Source organism: Aquarana catesbeiana, linkage group LG06 (assembly GCF_042186555.1).
Source record: "Aquarana catesbeiana isolate 2022-GZ linkage group LG06, ASM4218655v1, whole genome shotgun sequence".
NCBI classification, from domain to species: domain Eukaryota; kingdom Metazoa; phylum Chordata; class Amphibia; order Anura; family Ranidae; genus Aquarana; species Aquarana catesbeiana.
In genome coordinates, this window is record NC_133329.1 from 335,702,403 (window position 1) to 335,723,349 (window position 20,947).

At 42.7% G+C, this 20,947-nt stretch overlaps 1 protein-coding gene across 1 annotated transcript in view; it reads left to right on the forward strand.

The window, feature by feature from the left end:
* LOC141148076 (dynein axonemal heavy chain 11-like) overlaps positions 1-20,947 on the forward strand; it is a 1,034,097-nt gene that overhangs the window by 27,178 nt on the left and 985,972 nt on the right. Inside the window, exons 3-6 of the mRNA XM_073635228.1 lie at positions 7,867-8,010; positions 10,232-10,410; positions 16,309-16,446; positions 17,749-17,938. Of these exons, the coding sequence (XP_073491329.1) occupies positions 7,867-8,010; positions 10,232-10,410; positions 16,309-16,446; positions 17,749-17,938 (651 nt within the window). The remainder of the gene's footprint in view (positions 1-7,866; positions 8,011-10,231; positions 10,411-16,308; positions 16,447-17,748; positions 17,939-20,947) is intronic.

The following is a 20,947-nucleotide window of genomic DNA, read 5'->3' on the forward strand; positions in this document are numbered from 1 at the left end:
ATACACTGTAAGTGCAGCTAATTGACTGACTGTCCTGCATAATCTATCTAACTTAAATCAAATGACACTGTCTCTCTGTCTCTGTCTCTCAACGCCGGAACACACACTACACAGGGCCACCGTGCAGGCGGCCTTATATAGTGTGGGGCTTGTACTAACCCCCTGAGCCATAATTGGCCAAAGCCACACTGGCTTTGGTCAACTACAGCTCTCTCTACAGACGGCGCTGTGATTGGCCAAACATGCGGGTCATAATGCATGCTTGGCCAATCATCAGCCAGCAATGCACTGCGATGCCGCAGTGAATTATGGGCCGTGGCACGCCACACGAATTTGGCGCGAACGCCCCATATCGTTCGCAATTCGGTGAACGGACGAACAGACGATGTTTGAGACGAACATGGGTTCGACTCGAACGCGAAGCTCATCCCTACTAGAGAGTGAATTGTTTGCCCATTCTTCTTTGCAATATAGCTCAAGCTCTGTCAGATTGGATGGAGAGTGTCTGTGAACAGCAATTTTCAAGTCTCGCCACAGATTCTCAATTGGATTTCAGTCTGGACTTTGACTGGGCCATTAAAACACATGAATATGCTTTGATCTAAACCATTCCATTGTAGCTCTTGATGTATGTTTAGGGTTGTTGTCCTGCTGGAAGGTGAACCTCCGCTCTAACAGGTTTTCTTCTAAGATTGCCCTGTATTTGACTCCATCCATCTTCCCATCAACTCTTACCAGCTTCCCTGTCCCTGCTGAAGAAAAACATCCCCACAACACGATGATGCCACCACCATGTTTCACGGTGGGGATGATGTGTTCAGGGTGATGTGCAGTGTTAGTTTTCCGCCACATATGGTGTTTTACTTTTAGGCCAAAAAGTTAAATTTTGGCCTAATTTTGGTTCAATGTTGGTCTCCTCTTCTTCCACACCTTCTTCCACATGTTTTCTGTGTCCCCCACATGGCTTCTGGCAAACTGCAAACGGGAATTCTTATGGCTTTTTTTCAACAATGGCTCTCTTCTTGCCACTCGTCCATAAAGGCTAGATTTGTGGAGTGCACGACTAATAATTATCCTGTGGTCAGATTCTCCCACCTGAGCTGTGGATCTCTGCAGCTCCTCCAGCCACCAGTTACCATGGGCCTCTTTGCTGCTTCTCTGATTAATGCTCTCCTTGCCCAGCCTGTCAGTTTAGGTAGACAGCTACGTCTTTGTATGTCTCCAGTTGTGTCATACTCTTTCCATTTTCGGATGATGGATTGAACAGTGCTCCGTGAGATATTCAAAGCTTGGGATATTTTCTTAAAACTTAACCCTGCTTTAAACTTCTCCACAACTTTATCCCTGACCTGTCTGGTGCGTTCCTGGGTCTTCATGATGCTGTTTGTTCACTAAGGTTCTCTAACAAACCTCTAAGGGTTTCACAGCTGTATTTATACTGAGATTAAATTACACACAGGTGGACTCTATTTACTAATTAGGCGACTTCTGAAGACTTCTGGTTGCACTAGGTTTTAGTTAGGGGTATCAGAGTAAAGGGGGCTGAGTACAAATGCATGCCACACTTTTCAGATATTTATTTGTAAAAAATTTTGAAAACCATTTATCATTTTCCTTCCACTTCACAATTATGTGCCACTTTGTGTTCCTAATAAAATACATTTACGTTTTTGGTTATAACATGACAAAATGTGCAAAATTTCAAGGGGGATGTATTTACTTTTTCAATGCACTGTAGATAACACATATGCCCATTGCTGTTTAATTTTAATTAAAAACTGACCTCAATCTTTACTTCTTCTTCAGGATTCCTGCAAGCATCACTGGCTGCTGCTGTCCCCCCAGGCGGGTATGGCTGGTGGCTGCTGCTGTTTCTCAGGCAGGTATGGCTGGCGGTTGCTGCTGTCCCCCAGGCAGGTATGGCTGGCGGTTGCTGCTGTCCTCCAGGCAGGTATGTCTGGTGGCTGCTGTTGTCCCTCAGGCAGGTATGGCTGGCGGCTGCTGCTGTCCTCCAGGTGGGTATGGCTGGTTGCTGCTGCTGTCCCCCAGGCATGTATTTCTAGAGGCCGCTGTCGTTCCCCAGGCGGGTATGGCTGGGGGCTGCTGCTGTTCCTCAGGTGGGTATGGCAGGTGGCTTCTGCTGTCCCCCAGACAGATATGGCTGGTGGCTACTGCTGTCCCTCAGGCAGGTATGGCTGGCGGCTGCTGTTGTCCTCCAGGTGGGTATGGCTGGTTGCTGCTGCTGTTCCCCAGGAATGTATTTCTGGCGGCTGCTGCTGTTCCTCAGGCGGGTATGGCTGGTGGCTGCTGCTGTCCCTCAGGGTGGGTATGGCTGTCAGGTACTGCTGCTGTCCCCCAGGGTGCTTGCGGCTGGCAGGTACTGCTGTCCCCCAGGGTGGTTACGGCTGGCAGGTACTGCTGGCTGTCCCCCAGGGTGGGTATGGCTGTCAGGTACTGCTGGCTGTCCCCCAGGGTGGGTATGGCTGGCAGGTACTGCTGGCTGTCCGCCAGTTTGGGTATGGCTGGCAGGTACTGCTGGCTGTCCCCCAGGGTGGGTATGGCTGGCAGGTACTGCTGGCTGTCCCCCTGGGTGGGTATTGCTGGCAGTTGCCATTCCAGGAGGCAGAGTGCATTTGGTATCAATCCGCCTGTGACAGGACTGTGTCTGTGACTTTACTAGGAACATCGGCTCTGCTCTCTACTGCAGCCGCATGCTTCCTATAGCGCCGGCTCCATTCTTAACACTGATGCTCTGGGATGGTGGGTTGGGAAGCTACGATCTGGGCTTGCTGACCCACCATCCCAGAGCAGGAGGTGGCAAGCCACATCAGAGGGCGCGGCAGGCCAGTGGTTGGGCACTCTTGAGCTAGATGAACTGCAAGGCGACCAGGATGAAACAACAGTGTGGTCAGGAAAAGCCAGAATGCAATACTCTACTAGATTAGGGTGTCAAATCTTATGCCCTGTACACACGGTCGGATTTTCCAACGGAAAATGTGTGATAGGACCTTGTTGTCGGAAATTCCGACCGTGTGTAGGCTCCATCACACATTTTCCATCGGATTTTCCGACACACAGTTTGAGAGCAGGCTATAAAATTTTCCGACAACAAAATCCGTTGTCAGAAATTCCGATCGTGTGTACACAAATCCGACGCGCAAAGTGCCACGCATGCTCAGAATAAATAAAGAGATGAAAGCTATTGGCTACTGCCCCGTTTATAGTCCCGATGTACGTGTTTTACGTCACCACGTTCAGAATGATCGGATTTTCCAACAACTTTGTGTGACCGTGTGTATGCAAGACAAGTTTGAGCCAACATCCGTCGGAAAAAATCCATGGATTTTGTTGTCGGAATGTCCGATCAATGTCCGATCGTGTGTATGGGGCATTAGAGCGTAACTAAATACATTGATTTAAAACGGGACTAAACCCTCCTATCCCTTACACCCAAGGAAGTTGCCATCTTAACCTCTACTTGATCTGCAGTTGCCATGGTGTTCAGTTATGACACCAGCCATTTAATGGCTCAATGGTATCGTTGATGGCTCAAGCAACAGCATGTCTTAAATGGAACTGTTTGGGAAACAGTTAAATGAATGGGTTTAGTTACACTTTAACTGTTTTCTCAAAACAGTTACATTCAAGGCAGCCTGTGATGAAGTCACAGTTGCTTGTGCTCTTAACCAAACTGTCAAACCATCAAAAAGCTGGGGTCAAACCTGTTCCCATGTGCACCCCCACAGGTAGCCTTATGCATGCTTGTTGCCCAAAATAAGTACCTGCTCCTTTTTGGGCACCGAGGTTGGTGCGATTTTTAAACATGCATTTTGCAACGATTGCGATTGCTTTGCGATAATCGCAGCACATTTGCACTGCATTTGGGGTACTATTAAAAATAAAGACACCAAAACGTGCATTGCGCATTTTGTCCTGCAGATGTAGCAGTTAGAGGGTTTAAACAAACCATTTTCTACTGACAGGGTTGCTTACCATGATCAGCTTTTATTAATTTATGTAAAATCTTTATCTCCTTTGAGAAAAAAGCAGTCCAAAGGTGTCTGTGTTGCTCATTCATCCAGAGTGGAGGCACTCTGATACAGGAGGCATGTTACTGGCCAGATCACTAGCTGAAAAAAAGGGAAAAAGCCTAGAAAGAAAACGAATGCAGCCATCACAAATGATGATAGGTAAGCTGCAATATAATACATTAACCACTTCAATACAGGGCATTCCCCCCCCACTTCCTGCCCAGGCCAATTTTCCGTTTTCAGCGCTGTAGCATTTTGAATGACAAATGCAACAATGTACCCATATGAAATTTTTATCAAGTCTAACAGCTCAGCTGCCTGTTGTTCAGGGAGGGAATCAGGGTCATAAGGCTCAGGGAAGCACTCTGTGAAAGACACTGCTGGGCGCCATGTTGGAGTTCTGAGGCTGTCGCCTCCTCCTTTTCTTGCCTGGTCATGGCAGCATCGCCCTAGCATAGGGCTAGGGAGCTCCGGTGGGTGAGAATGTGTAGCAGTACTGCCAGCAGGAAGATCGGAATCGGGATTAAGAACGGGAGCTCCGTGAGACACGTCTGCTCACATGCCTGTTCCGGCCACACCCCATGTCAATACATTGTTAACGGCACCCCAAATGTAGATTGCAAACACAGTGCGCTTTCCTGCACCGTATCACATAGTAATGCATTACCATGCGATTTGATGCAGTGCATTTTTCAAAATAAATGGGCTGCAAAATTGCACCACTCTGAATCGCACGGGAATCGAGCAGGAACGTGGACCGCGTTCAGGTGTGAACTAGCCCTTTGGTCATATATAAGGGGCCTGAACAGAAGGGGTTACATTTTTGTCTGCCCAGTGATTCTGGAAAGTTCCTGGATTCTGTGTCCTGGGATTGGTACCTGTAGAGAGAGCAGTGTGTCCTCTCATCCAATCACAGAAGAGGAGCTGGATGGCAGGAACTCCTGAGGTACCAGCTGTGTGAGGTAAACTGAGTGAGTCAGTCTCCTCACATCTTTTTCTATAAAAACATCAATATTTGAGGGACCTCCATTGCAGTTGCTGTGGTGATGCCTGAGGGAGTGCCATGGGCCCTGGTAGGTGCTCCCGCAGGTGCTGAGGATGGGAATTTCATGCCTTGGTGTGAAATGTTGGATTTCTCTAACAAAGACATGAATTATCAGCTATCACTTCGCTCTGCTTTTTGTAAGGCTCCATGCACACTATAAGCTAAAAAAAATGCCAGAAAAATGCTGGATGAAAAATGTTCATAATAGCGATTTTGTGCCAGCTTTTAGCAGCAGCTAAGAGCATTCAGCTTTTTTTTTCTGTCGGTAAATTGCTCCCAAAACTGCAAAAAAAAGAGGAAAAGTTTATTTCCTGCTCTTAGAAGCTGAAGTTTCAAAAACGCTTCTAGGCTAAAATAGTGCCAGTGTACACATAGGATAACACTATTTGCTTCTAAAAGCAGAAAAAAATGCTCAAAAGCTGCTGCTAGGAGTATTTTTTTAATCTAATGTGCATGGAGCCTAAGGATACATTCATGCTGGGGCGGGGGTGCTTTACCATAGTTTTAGCGGCACTTTTTGACCACTAGCGGGGTGCTTTTAACCCCCGCTAGCAGCTGAAGAAAGGGTTAAAAGCGCTCGTGTTGCGGCGCTGCCAGAGCGTATTTCAATGAGCAGGGCGTTTGAGAGCGGTGTATACAGCACTCCCAAACCACCCCAAAGATGCTACTTGCCGGACTTTTTTTCCTGTCCCGCAAGCGCATCGCTCCAGTGTGAAAGCACTTGGGCTTTTACACTGGGGAGGCATGAGAGGCGCTTTTCAGGTGCTATTTCTAGCGCTAAAACGCCTGAAAAGTGCCTCAGTGTGAAAGTAGTCTAAGAGACAACTTTATTTGAATATGTTACTTCAGAAAATAGAAAAAGCTGCACAAACCAACCATCCTAAATTCAACATTGTCTGCTATGAGAGAAATGGGCATGTGGGTATCAGGGGATGGTCTGACTGAGGTAGGGTGGTTGGATACTGTGAAGGAAGAGTGAGAGGCCTACTTGTTCCCTCGTCCCATTCACAGCCCACTGGAACAATGTACATTCAGGCCTCATTCACACAGGCAATCCTGCGTTTATCTTTTATAAACACAGGAGATGTTTATCTGAAAAGTAAAGGCAACTTTTATGCCTCACAGATCACTTTTTCCCACGTTTAGATCAGTGATGGTCAAATTTCTAGATATGGTGGGCTTCAAATGTGGCCCCCCGACATCTCCAAAGGGCCGCACATAAAATTCTGTGAATATTCATTATCACAGACATCAGACACACAACAGGACATGGACGTGGGCATGAGATGGTCAGAGACTATGGATATAATACAGGAGATGGTCAGAGACTGCAGACATGGTACAACAGACAGTCAGAGACTGTGAACATAATGCAGGGGATGGTCAGAGACCGCAGACATGCTGCAGGAGACTGTCAGAGACTGGATACATATTACATGAGGCTGCTAGAAATTACTAGTATAACAGGGCAAAAGGGAAACAGTTTAATGTCTGATAGGGACCCCCGAGGGCTGCACAAAAAGTGCTAAAGATCTGGGGGGGTATGGAGATGAACAGTAAGAGCCCATTCACACAGGGACGACTTGTCAGGCAACCTAGTCGCCTGACAAGTCGCCTCCGGTTCTTTGCTATGGAACCGTTCTAAGGGGAGCGACGCAAGTCGCTCCGACTTAGAAAAAGGTTCCTGTACGACTTCGGGGGCGACTTGGGGCGACTTGCATAGACTTCTATACAGAAGTCGTTTTGCAAGTCGCCCGGGCAGTCGTTTGCAGGTCGCCTCGCTGAGGCGACCTGCAAGTCGTGTTGCCCCTGTGTGAATGGGGTCTAAGAGCTAGGCTTCTCTTAGCAACACCCTAACAACAAGACAGGATGTCATCTTTGGGAGTTTTTCAGTGGGGTTTCGAAAAGTATGTAAATGGCCTACACCTATAGGAAGGGCATTTTTAGTGGTTGAAAAACCCTCACATATAACCAGTGAAGTGACTGGCCTCAGATGATACGCAGAAATAAAACAAATCCTTCAACATAAGTGGTATCAGTTTATCTGCAGTATTTTTCTCATGGTGTCAGGAAAACTTGTCAATAGTGTTTCATGCTGATAGCAGAGGCATAAGGCAGCAGACACAAATGACACTAAGCCCCCATTCACATTGGTGTGATTTGACATGCGATTTGACAAGCCTATTGCTGGCAACGGCACTGTCCCAATCGTTGAAACGCTGACTTGCGGTGCCGCTCTGATTTCCAAAAGTAGTTTCTGTACTACTTTTGGCAACTTCGGAGGTGATTTCAATAGATATCTGTGCATGAACCTGCACAGATGTCTTTCAAATTGTCCCCCAACTCGCACTGAAATGTGGGTTTGAAAGTTCAGCTGAACTCGCACGATTTCAAACCCACATTCAGTGTTAACGAGGGCTTAGTGATTTGGATTAAGACAAGTACACACTGTAGAGGGCTATGCTTTGTTCATATCTCATGTCTGATGTTAACAACGACTTTAATTTTGGGTAAAGCTGAACTAGCTATTTAGGTACACGGCTTCTCTACAAATGCACTTGGGAACATAGGAGTGATGTAGGAAAAGACACAATCATGTGACAAGCGGCTACAGTCTTATCTAGAAGCAGTAAAACGATTTCTGATTTTTTTTTTTGTTTCAGATAAAAGTAATGTTTTAAATTTAGCACAGTTTAATTGTCTTCTTAATACCTAACCGCTGATTGACTGCATTGGGGTTGCTCTTTTATAATCTGTTGTTGATTTTCTTTCAAATGTTGCCCCCCACAGTTATCCGTGACATGGAGAAGTAAGCTGTTCTGTTTGCTGAAGAAGAAGCCCAAGAAAATCTCCCAAACTGAATTTAATTCTGATATTGTCATGTGTGAAGTTTCTCCCTTAGTCCTGGAGCAGGTGTCTGTTCTCATTACTGAGGTAAGCGCACCATGGAGCGGTCAGCAATTTGATAGTAGATGTTCATAGTAGCTGGTTACAATACAGGCTTATGCAGTTCTGAATCAATGGTGTGACATAAATATGCTTGACAGAAGAGCTTTTGAAACATATTCTATACATATGGAGATTGCCATTGCTGACCCTTTTTTAATTAGGGGTGAGCAAAGTTATTTTGGCGAAACAGATTTCAATATGAAATTGCTGATTTCGCAGTTGGCAAAAATTGCGCTTAAAAGAGAAGTATGGGTTTGCTTTTTTTTTCTGAAAATCATACTTACCCAAGTGGATGCAGCATTGATGCAATGCTGCATCCGTCCCCCAAAATCTCTAAGGGTGAGAACTGAGCAATCAAACCCCACTGATCGCTTGGTTCTCTGGGCTCTATGCTTTGACCCCCCCCCCCCCACACACACACACACACACACACTCACTGGAGCGGTGGGCTGTGGAGGGCAAAGTAGCGGCTGGCTTGGGCTCTCAGTGGCTCGCTGAAAGGCTGAACCAGGTGCTGGTCCAGGCTTCTGGGTGGATACAGACCATATGGTCGTGATCTTTCCTCAGCCTGGACCGGCTCTGTGACGTCAGCCGACAGGACTTCAGCCCGCTGCCAGCTGAAAACAGGTCACAGGAATGCAGAATGTACTGCACTCCTGTGATCCACAGGAGAAGTACAGCCAAACAAGCTTTGGCTGTACTTCTCCTTTAAGCAGAACCTATCAATTTTGCTCATTGAGCTGTTTGACATAAAAAAAAAAATTATAAAAGAAATACGCTTTTATATGAGGTGTGTGTGTGTGTTGGATTATATTTAAGATGGTTAGTTTATTTTTATTTTATATTATATTTATATTATTTTATATATTTTTTAAATTTTTTGTGTGTACTTGATTACTTTTGTACGTTTTATTTATTTTCATTGTCAATTTTTTTCTTTCTGTGAAATACAAATAATGAGACCATTGAAGCCATTTTTGGCACAAGAGCAAGTCAAAGATAGTTGAAGGGAGCTTCTGTAACCCTCAGAAGCTATTTCAAGCCCATTGCACTACTAAAACCATGAAAACATCTTAATTTTCACGTTCCCTATTGTCTCTAATGTGTTTAATCAAAATGGCACAGTTTCTATAAAAATCCTTAATTTTTACAGGAATTTCAGGAAAATTAAAACTCTCAATTTGTCATTCTTATCCTGGCATCATCACCAACAACCAAATAATATGAAGGAATGCCTCAACCATTCCATTTCTTACTAATTATATATAGCAGCCATAGCTGATGGTAAATCTAAAGGAGATTGTGAAATCAGATCATAATGTGTGTGGTATAGCAAGTGCCCCATGTTTTTTAAAAACATAACAAAAACTGGTAAAGAGAAAGATGGATTTTTCAGGTGCAAGGACACAGTTAGTTTGTGTGTTTAAATATGTTTCTGTAACCGATTTTATTGTTATTTACAGTTTTTAATATAAGCTCCCCTACTCTTCTTAAAGAAGCAGGGCTACCCGACCCTCATGGGAGATATTTAAAGGGTGGCTGTTGCTGAAGATTTAGACTGCATTGTTTTTATGGTATTATATTTTTGTTAATAAAGTTTTGTATTATTTTCAGTTCTGGTCTAACTGTGTCCTGGCACCTGAAAAATATATCTTTTTCTTTCCCATTTTTGCTATACAGTATTAAAGATGTTTGATAGTTAATCTGGTTGAGACACAAGTCCATCCAGTTCAACACACACATACACAGACACAAACACACACACAGACATACAGACACACACACATAGAAAACCTTCATTTACACTACCTTATACCCACAATTGAGCCAGAGATAGGCAAGAAAAAACCAACCCCAGTAAAGCATGATAAAATTTGCTCCAGCAGGGTAAAAAATTCCTTCCTGATGCCCCAAGGATATTCCCTGGATCAACTTTACCTATAAATGTCAGTATTCTGTTATGCTATGTGCATTTGAGGAAAAAATCCTGGCCTTTTTTAAAACAATCTATTGAGCTGGCCAGAACCAGTTCTTGAGGGAGTCTATTCCAAATTTTCACAGCTCTTACTGTGAAGAAGCCCTTCCGTATTTGGAGATTAAGCAATTGGGGGTGCCTTAAGCAACCCATTATTATATCATACCTTTTTTTGTTGCATGCAATTTTCAAATAAATGCCTTACTGATTTAGCCACATTGTCTCGACCAGGTGCTGCTTACAATTCTTTCAAGTTCACTGATCTATAAGGATTGGCCAAAGGACTATTTACAAGACATACGGAGCCATATTGAGAAGCTGAAGAGCAAAATACTGAACTTGCAAGGTCTCATTTCAGGAAGAACATTCTTAACGTTGCCTGCAGTTCCAGAAAATGAAGGAATAAATATGTGAGTTACAGGAATTTCTGATTTTCGTTGCTTTGTATATGTGTCTACAATAGTCTGGGTTGTATTCTACTATTCTGTGCTCCAGAATTGTGCTGCTGCCAAGTAATAATATTGCATAATACTGAGGACAGTAAAGTACATAATAAAGACAAAGTTTCTAGAGTAGCCTGACACACTACTGTGAGCCTCATTTACGAAAGAAAATAATCTCAGTTTATACTGCACAACAGCAAGATCTTTATTGTTATGCCGCGTACACACGATCGGACTTTACGGCATACTTGGTACGGCGTACCGGATTTCGTCGGACAATTCGATCGTGTGTGGGCTCCAGCGGACTTTGTTTTCTCAAAAGTTTGACAGACTTAGATTTGAAACATGTTTCAAATCTATCCGACGGACTCGAGTCCGGTCGAAAAGTCCGCTCGTCTGTATGCTAGTCCGACAGACAAAAACCGACGCTAGGGCAGCTATTGGCTACTGGCTATGAACTTGCTTGTTTTAGTCCAGTCGTACGTCATCACATACGAATCTGTTGGACTTTGGTTGATCGTGTGTAGGCAAGTCCGTTCATTCGGAAAGTCAGTCGAAAAGTCCGCCGGGCAAAGTATGCCGTAAAGTCCGGTCGTGTGTACGCGGCATTAGTATGCTATCATCTTTCCACTCTGATTTGTAAAAAACGCTAATACCATAGGCTAAGGGACATGCTGTAGCCCTAGTAAGGTCACTTTAGCATTGCCGTCTATAGATTTCATGGTTATCTACCAACTGTAACTACAACAAAGGCAACAAGTCGAACTCCAGTTTCTTTTGTAGATGTAGGCCAGATCAGTTTTCTGGCCTAGTGAGTGTCATAGATCTGCCTGAATTTGATTCTGCCACCTCTCTGTTTCTATCTCCTGTCCTTTTTTTTTTTTTTTTTTCCTTTTACTACAAAGAAGTCTCTGATTGGTTGTTCTTCATGCAGAGTGGCCAGCTGGCTGGTACAAATAGGACTTGTTGGCAATTTCATTAACAGGAAAGGGATCATAAGGCCAGTATTATTCCTAGAAAGGTGGCAACCTTATTTATATTTAGCTTTAGAATGTGTCATCGCTTTTCATTCACTTGTGCCTTGTCCTAGTAATTCATGGGGGTACTTAAAAACGGCTATCTGTAACTTTACCCTTTAGAAGTTATAGAAGCACAGCTTTACCCTTCTGGGCTAGGTGTATGCGCTGTTAGTTAGATCTTCTGGTCATAGTAATACACTATATTACCAAAAGTATTGGGATGCCTGCCTTTAAATGCACATGGCATCCCAGTCTTAGTCCGTAGGGTTCAATATTGAATTGGTCCACCCTTTGCAGCTATAAGACCTTCAACTCTTCAGGGAAGGTTGTGCACAAGGTTCAGGAGTGTGTCTATGGGAATGTTTGGCCATTCTTCCAGAAGCGCATTTGTGAGGTCAGTCACTGATGTGGACAAGAAGGCCTGGCTCACATTCTCCGCTCTAATTCATCCCAAAGGTGTTCTATCGGGTTGAGGTCAGGACTCTGTGCAGGCCAGTCATGTTCCTCCACCCCAAACTTGCTCATCCATGTCTTTATGGACCTTGCTTTGTGCACTGGTCCAAATCATTTGGTGGAGGTGAGATTATGGTGTGGGGTTGTTTTTCAGGGGTTGGGCTTGGCCCCGTAGTTCCAGTGAAGGGAACTCTTAAGGCGTCAGCATACCAAGACATTTTGGACAATTTCATGCTCCCAACTTTGTTGGAATGGTTTGGGGATGGCCCCTTCCTATTCCAACATGACTGCGCACCAGTGCACAAAGCAAGGTCCATAAAGACATGGATGAGCGAGTTTGGGGTGGAGGAACTTGACAGACCTACACACAGTCCTGACCTCAACCTGATAGAACACCTTTGGGAATAATTAGAGTGGAGACTACGAGCCAGGTCTTCTTGTCCACATCAGTGCCTGACCTCACAAATGCACTTCTGGAAGAATGGTCAAACATTCCCATAGACACACTCCTAAACCTTGTGGACAGCCTTCCCAGAAGAGGTGAACCTGTCAACTCAATATTGAACCCTACAAATTAAGACTGGGATGCCATTAAAGTTCATGTACGTGTAAAGGCAGGTGTCACAATACTTTTGGTAATATAGTGTATGTCACGCTATAAGGAATTCATCTAGGCTGGCCTGTACCTTGCCTTAGCTCAGGGCTGGTGACAGACATACTGTCTAAGCTGCTAGAGGGTGAAACTGTCAATCAACAAATCCTTCAATTTTCTTTAATAGAATTTAGACAGCAGTTTTGTTATCTGATTGGTTTCTTTTATCAGCATTGATAGAAAAGTATTTAAACCACACACTCAGCCTGCAATTACTGCATTGACACGGCGTGAATACATGCAAGTATTAAAAAAAAAAATCAAGCAATCTTTGAGAGTTAAGGCTGCACTATTATAGTGATTAAAAAAGTAAGCATTTCAATTATTGCAAATATCTTTTTCTTTTGGTGTCTAAGAATTCCTTTCCCTTTCATAAATTAATAATGCTATGTGTGACTATACCAGTTTGCCACCCAGCTAATTGTATTTGTTTTCTAATCCTGTTAGCCTTAAAATATTGGTGCACCTTTTCCCCCAGTCACTGCAAGATACCGGTATCCTTTATTATTATTATTATTATTATTCAGGATTTATATAGAGCCAACAGCTTGCACAGGGCTTTACAAAATAAAGGGAGACAGGACAGTCACAAGGTAATTCAATACCAGAGGGATCAGAGGGCCCTGCATGTGGGAGCTTACATTCCAAAATGGCGGGTCGAGAGATACAAAAGATAATAACTGAGGGATGAGCTTTTGGAGAAAGTGAAAGTACAGTTTATTGGGTGGAGGGATAGGCCTCTCTGAAGAGATACATTATCAGGGATCAGCTAAAGGTGGAAAAAGTAGGAGTTAAGCCTCGTACACACCACCCAGCGGATTGAAGGAAAAAAACTTGACAGCTCAGGTTGGAGCCGCTGTTCCAACAATCTGATGTTAGTATAGTGATTTTCCCCTGCTGTTCTATTGTATTCTGATGGCGGGACGGCCCCCACGACAAAACACTTCAGTCAGCACTCTCCATTGGCTGAAAGCGCTGACTGGGAGCCGGTCAGCAGACCTTTTTTCGGTCATGATCTAATGTCGGACCAGCTGCCATACACACAGGCTTAATGTCATGTCATGTCCTGCATGTATCTTTACCTGTCAAATGTCTCCCCTCTGTCTGTTATTAGACCCGAAAAACTGCATATTCTGTGGGTGGGTCTGTTGTCTGGAGCTCAGTGGGTGGAGTCGAGATGTCAGTAGACTCCCCGCCCACCTCTACACTCCCCTTGTCAATATGCATTTCTCCTGTGTATTTCTAACACTGAACTTCTGCTGAACTTCTGCTATGATCTCTAACATCCAGGGAAAAGACAGGAAAGTAACCACATGACTTCAGCATGCCAAATCATGCTGAGGTGTGGAACAGCCAATCCTTGCAGAGCTGCTGAAGAAAGAAGTGGGGGTGGGAAATAAAAAATAATGCCTGTGTCTTAGGCTAGTGCACGAGATGTAAATCTCCTGTCACTCACAGCAAGGGGGAGTATTTGACAAAGTTTTTCTCAGTTTGTCAAGATTTTTCTCACTGAACAATAAAAGAGGATTGCTCAGAGATGGATTAACTCTGTGTGGCAAGACTGGGCTCAAATGATAGGAAATCTTATACTCTACAGTATGATAAAAAAAAAAAAAAAAATTCAGCTTTACATCCACTTTAAGCTGCACAGATTGGGAGAAGGCATTCCAGAGGATACGAGAGGCTCAGGAGAAATCCTGGTGGCACGCATGGTAGGAGGTGACGCGGTAGCTGGAGAGCTGGAGGTCTTGGGAGGAGCAAAGAGAACAGTTTGATTGATATTTTGAGACAGGTTTGGAGATGTAGCTGAGGGCAGAGTTGTGGATGGTTGATGGCATGTTGTGGAGTTGCGGATGGCTGGTGGCATGTTGTTGGTATTTTGAATTTTATTCATTGGGCAAGCGGAAACCAGTGACAGGATTGGCAGAGAGGGGTAGCAGACACTGAGTTGTTGATTAGGTAGATAAGTCTGGCAGCAACATTCATGATAGACTGAATAGCCTATGTAAAGGTAGGCCAATGAGGAAGAAGCTTCAGCAGTTGAGGCAAGAGATAACCAGGGAGTCAATCAGTAGCTTTGTGGTGTTGTTGGTTAAAAATGGGATGTATTTTGTAGATGTTACAAAAGTTAAGGTGGCAAGATTTGGACAGTGATTGGATGTGGGTCTGAAAGAAGAGGTCGGAATTTTGGAATACATTTAGCACCCTGTCATGAATGGGGGACACTGATAGTTGTGCCATTGATCTTTAAGGAGACATTAGAGGAGGTAGACTGGGTAGAAGGAATATTGTGAGCTCAGTTTGTCAGTTAGTAAATCAGTGGTGTGTGAGGAGACTGACAGGATGAGCAGGAGAGTATAGGATTGATTTGGGTATCATTAGAATAGAAACGGTCTTGTAAACTGTGGTAGGATATCAGCTGACCCAGGGAGGAGATTTAGGTAGAGAATAGAAGAGATCAGAGGATGGAACCTTGGAATACCCCTATGGAAAGAGGAGTAGGTAGAGTTGTAAATGACATAGGTAAAATGAGATAGATAAAAGGAGAACCAGCAAAGAGCAGAGTCGCAAAGGCCAAGGGAGTGGATTTTTTGATGAGTAGTGGGTGGTCAACTGTATCAAAGACAGCAGAGAGGTCAGAGAGTAAGAGTATGGTGTAGTGGCCATTGGTTTTAGGAGGGCAATTTCTATGGAGTTTTGCAGGTGAAATCCAGACTAAAAGGGGTCAAGAAGGCTGTTATGGAGGTGGCTGCTCATTCAGTTGTAGATTAATCGTTCTAGGAGTTTGGAGATAAATCAGGGGCTTTTAAAGTATGTAGGTGACCAGTGCATATTTTGGAGGGTTGGGGAAGATACCAGTAGAGAGGGAGCAATTGAGGATGCGAGTTTTGGGGGCAGGTGGTTAGGTGGGCATTACAAAATAGTTTAGCAAATTCCTTTATGGTAACAGGGTTAAAAGAGGTAAGTATTGATTGCGGAGTCGGACATCGCATGTTGGGTGGAGGAGATATCTGGACAGTGGAGATCTCTTCACAAATTGCTTTAATCTTAATTTTAAATGATTGCCAGTCTTCTGAACATTGAGCGAATTAGTGGATGGAGGCAGTGGAGGATGAAATAGAGAGTTAATGGTAGAATAAAAGTTGACAAGGACTGGATTAGAGTGTGTTAATGGGAGCAGTCAAATAGATTTGTTTGTGAAAGCAGGAACTATATTTTTAGTTTTACACCACAATTGCTCAAGAGCGCAACTATATCTTTTGAGACTTCTGGTTTCTTCTGTTTGGCAAGGTTGTAGCTGTTGGGGCCTAATTCTGTGTGTTGAATTTGCCAAGAATGATATTGGGTATTTGAGTATAGAAAGTAGGGTAGCCAGGCAAAGAAATCATTAAGGAAATGTGTTACTGATCCAGGAGGCCGATAGCTCATAGCAATTCTCAGAGAAACAGAAAAAAATAGAGAAATACAATGAGTTAGAAAAAAAGGCGAGGGACAGAGAGGGAGGTGAGAGATTTGTGGGGATAGAAGGATTACACCTCTACCTCGTTTTCATTGATTGAGATGATTGTGGGAAAGGGAGTACCTACAGTCTAAAGATAACATACTATTTATGCATATGATGGTATGACTATAGTGACAGTTCCCTATGGGATATAGCTTGCTTTATCCTATTTTATCTCTGCTTTCAAATCCTAATGACTGTGTTAAATCTTAGCCCTTTTGAATCTCTTTCTCTTCTAGGTCTCCAGATATATTATCCAACCTCAATATCAGATCTATGTATATTGGACCTGTGCTTCCTGACCATGATATCCTATTATGTTCATCTGAACTGTCTGCTAACCTGATAATGACATTGGCCTTATCTCTGCTACCTCTGTTTGTCTACCCCCTGCCCTGATCTGCTTCTCTATGTATCATATGTCTGCCTGGTGATTCTGTAGTGTTATTATGCTTGCCTTTATAATGCCAATAGGGCAAGCCTGAGAACCATGACCTGGAACTGTAACATACTGCAATATGTATAATCTCCGCTATGTGGGAGGTTTTAGTGAAAACTTAACACCCGTTAAATTTCACCTACCACTAGTCACATAGGAAACCTGTTTTAGTCTCTAGGTACCCCAGCATGCTCTTGTCATTAGAATTCAGTGCTTTAGGATTTGCAAAATTACCTGTTTATGACCAATAATCCCTTGTTGTTTGTTAGAGTGAGTGGGTTCTACTTTTTGCTGCCCTGTACCCATATCCTTATGACTAAACATTTTGTGCAACATGCGTTAAAGTTTTTGCTTTGATGTCTGTTCACCCATGAATGTCTGTGCCTCTTTACAATTAAGTTATGTTCAAGCAATAGAACTACAGAATGAAGTGGTTTGATTTTAAATGGTTTTATTTAGACATCATGTTTGAGGAAAATAGATTGAGCTACACTTACATCTGTGCGTTTGTCACACAGTGCATTTTTAGAGCATTGCTACCAACTTCTATGGTAGGTGCATTTTGCTGGAGACAACACCAAAAGAAGTGAAATATGTGCATGTAGCCTAAGCTGAAAAGTGAAAAATTGATATGGGGGGCATCTGTAGTGTCAGTAGCGAGTCACAACTGGACTAGAAATTACTTTATTAAATGTTGCTAAAACCAAGACTTCTTTTGTTAGTTTTGGAGAGAAAAGTTAAATGTTAGAATGGCTTCTTTATTTTTTTGCTGTCGGTGACCCTACTGGAGAGATTTTATCTCTGTATTTGTGCCAGTGAACATTGTCACAGGGACAGAAAATGAAAGGGAATCTAAAATTCTACAGTTGTCACCAGAAGAGGGGGTGAAAGAAAATATTCCAATGGGGACAACTTTTTTTTGTGCCAGCTGTATACAAAGGAATTTTCTTTCATTCTGTGAAGATTTTAAATGTACATCACATGATATAGATGGGGAAAAACTGTCAGAGGTTCATTTATTCATCAAAACAGGAATGGATCAAAATAAATGCAACCATTAGACAATATTTGATTGGTAAAAAAACAAAAAAAAAAACAACACAAATTGGATCCGTTGTCAAAAGAACATCTTTGGCTGGGGGAAATAAAGTGTTTTTTTTGCTTTGAGTTGTTTTGTAGGTATAAATGCTCAATGAAATAAATAGCACCATATTAAGTTCTCTTTTTATTCCTATATCAGCATGTCACGCAATGAAAGAATCACTCTTCACTACATAGAGACAATGGTAATCCAGTGGACTCATCAGATAACTGATATTCTAAATCGAGATTCTGCACAGAAGATTTTACAAGGTGAACATCCAGGCCCATCGTATGAGCTGGAGTTTTGGACAATGCAGAAAGAAAACTTGCTTAGTGTTCATTACCAGGTAGAGACCAAACAATGTAAAATGAAATAGTGTTTTTGTCAATCAGTAGCTTCTGGTGCAGGATTTTAAGCACTGTGGTTTTTCAGGGCAGGACTTGTTTCATCTTTTCTCACATGGACTCCCAGTTCATGAAGAGATGAGTACAATGCAAAAGAGTTTTTTATAGTATTTGAGGTTAGAGTGTATCTCTAGTTTTCATATATCCTCCAAGGTTCTGTTCTTGGACCTCTCCTATTTTCAATCTACACCTCCTCCCTGGGTCAGCTGATAGCCTCCCATGGCTTCCAATATCACCTCTATGCTGACACCCAAATCTATTTCTTTACCCCTCAGCTCACTCCTTCAGTCTCCTCATGTATCACTAATTTACTAACAGCTTTATCAGTCTGGATGTCACACCGTTTCCTCAAACTTAATCTATCCAAAACCGAACTTATCATTTTTTCTCCCCCATGTGCTCCTTCCCCTGATCTCTCTGTCAAAATCGATGGCACAACTATAAGCCCATCCCCACATGCCAAGGTCCTAGGTGTAGTCCTGGACTCTGAACTCCCCTTTAAGCCCCACATCCTATGGAACTCATTACCCCAATCTATCTGATTATCTCCTACTCAGTTAGCTTTTAGACGATCCCTGAAAACCCTTCTCTTCAGAGAAGCCTATCCTACCCACACCTAACAACTTTATTTTCATTTTCTCCATCTGATCATCCCCCACAGTTATTACCCTTTGTTCCACTTGACCCTCCCTTCTAGATTGTAAGCTCTAACAAGCAGGGCCCTCTGATCCCTCCTATATTGATTTGTATTGTAACTGTACTGTCTGCCCCCATGTTGTAAAGGGCTGCGCAAACTGTTGGCACTATATAAAATCTGTATAATAATAATAATATAGTAGGGAATACCTGGCATGAGATTTAAACTCTCTTCAGGCAGTAGCCTATAGTGTTGCTGGATTGTCTTGAAGCTAGCAACAACAATCAGCCTAGTTGGATGTGACTGTCCTTGCCAGTGTAACTGAGTGTTTAGACATGTTTTACCTCACAATGCTTAAGGTGGTTGTAAAGCCACTTGTTATGTCTCTACAATCCCCTCTGTTAGATACTAACATGTGCCCAACTGTATGTCATTTATTAAACAAAAGCAGATATCTACCCTATTTTAGAGTGATTCTCGGCTTTCTCCTCTCCCTGTCTGACAGATACAGTGGGAAGGCCCGAGAACTTCCGCTGATGTCAGCCGAGAGGAGGGGAGGAGAGAGCAGAGGAGTTACGTGAGCGTAGGGAAACGCTCTGAAATAAGGTAGATATCAGGTTTTTTAAAACAAAGTGCATACAGTGGAGCACATGGTATTAGCTAACAAAGGGGATTATAGAGACATGACATTATCATTTTGCCAGCAGACACAGCGGATGATTGATGGAGGCACGTAAACTGACCACGGTGTCAGGGCTCAGAAGCCATGACAAACCGTGGTCGGTTTATGGGGGGGGGGGGGGAGTGGTTATTGATTCATTTTTTTAGGTGATACAGGGGGGCAACTTACACAGCACAAGCACTGTGCTGTATAAAATGATTTAACCACTTCAATACAGGGCTTTTATACACCCTTCTCAGACCAATATTTAGCTTCCAGCGCTCTCACACTTTGAATGACAATTGCTAAGTCATGCTACACTGTACCCAAACCAAATTTTTATAATTTTTTTCTCACAAATAGAGCTTTCTTTTGGTGGCATTTAAGCACCACTGAGTTTTTTTATTTTTTGCAATATAAGTGAAAAAAGAGACATTTTTTAAAGAAAAACACTTTTTTTTAGTTTCTATTGTAAGATTTTGCAAATAAGTAATTTTTCTTCATAAATTTGAGCCAAAATGTATACTGCTACATATCTTTAGTAAAAATAACCCAAATTAGTGTATATTATTTGGTCTCTGTGAAAGTTATAGAGTCTACAAGCTATGGTGCAAATCATTGAAAAATGATCACATCTGATAACACCTGATGTACTGAAGGCCCTAACAAGCCAAGAAAGTACAAATACCCCCCAAATGACCCCTTTTTTGGAAAGCAGACATTCCAAGGTATTTAGTAAGAGGCATGGTGAGTTTTTTTAAGTTGTAATTTTTTCCCACAATTCTTGTGAAAAAATTTTTTTTTTTTGCACAAAATTGTCATAAAAACAAGTTATTTCTCTCACACAGCACATGCATACTTGCAATGACACCCCAAAATACATTCTGCTACTCCTCCTGAGTATAGTGATACCACATGTGTGAGACTTTTACACAGCCTGGCCACATACAGAGGTCTAACATCCAACTAGCACCGTCAGGCGTTCTACGAGCATAAATTGCACATCTCATTTGATGACAACCTATCACACTTTTGAAGGCCCTGGAAACGCCCACAAAATGACCCCATTTTGGAAAGCTAACACCCCAAAGTATAATCTATGAGGCATAATGAGTCTTTTGAATGGTTCATTTTTTTCCAGAAGTTTTTGGAATATGTGGAAAAAAAATTAAAACGCATTTTTTTACACAAAGTTGTCCATTCATAAGATATTTCCAACACATTACATGTACATAGCAAGAATGACACCCCAAAATAGATTCTGCTACTCCTCCTGAGTATGGCGATGCCAAATGTGTGAGACTTTTACACAGCCTGGCCACATACAGAGGCCCAACAATGAAATAGCACCTTCAGGCATTCTAGGAGCATAAATTACACATCTAATTTCTCAACCACCTATTACAATATTGAAGGCCCTGGAGCACCAGGACAATGGAAATGCCCACAAAATGACCCCATTTTGGAAAGCTAACACCCCAACGTATAATCTATGAGGCATAGTGAGTCTTTTGAATGGTTTATTTTTTTCCCGAAAGTTTTTGGAATATGTGGAAAAAAAATGAAAACACATTTTTTTATACAAAGTTGTCCATTTATAAGATATTTCCAACACATAGCATGTACATAGCAAAACTGACACCCCAAAATACA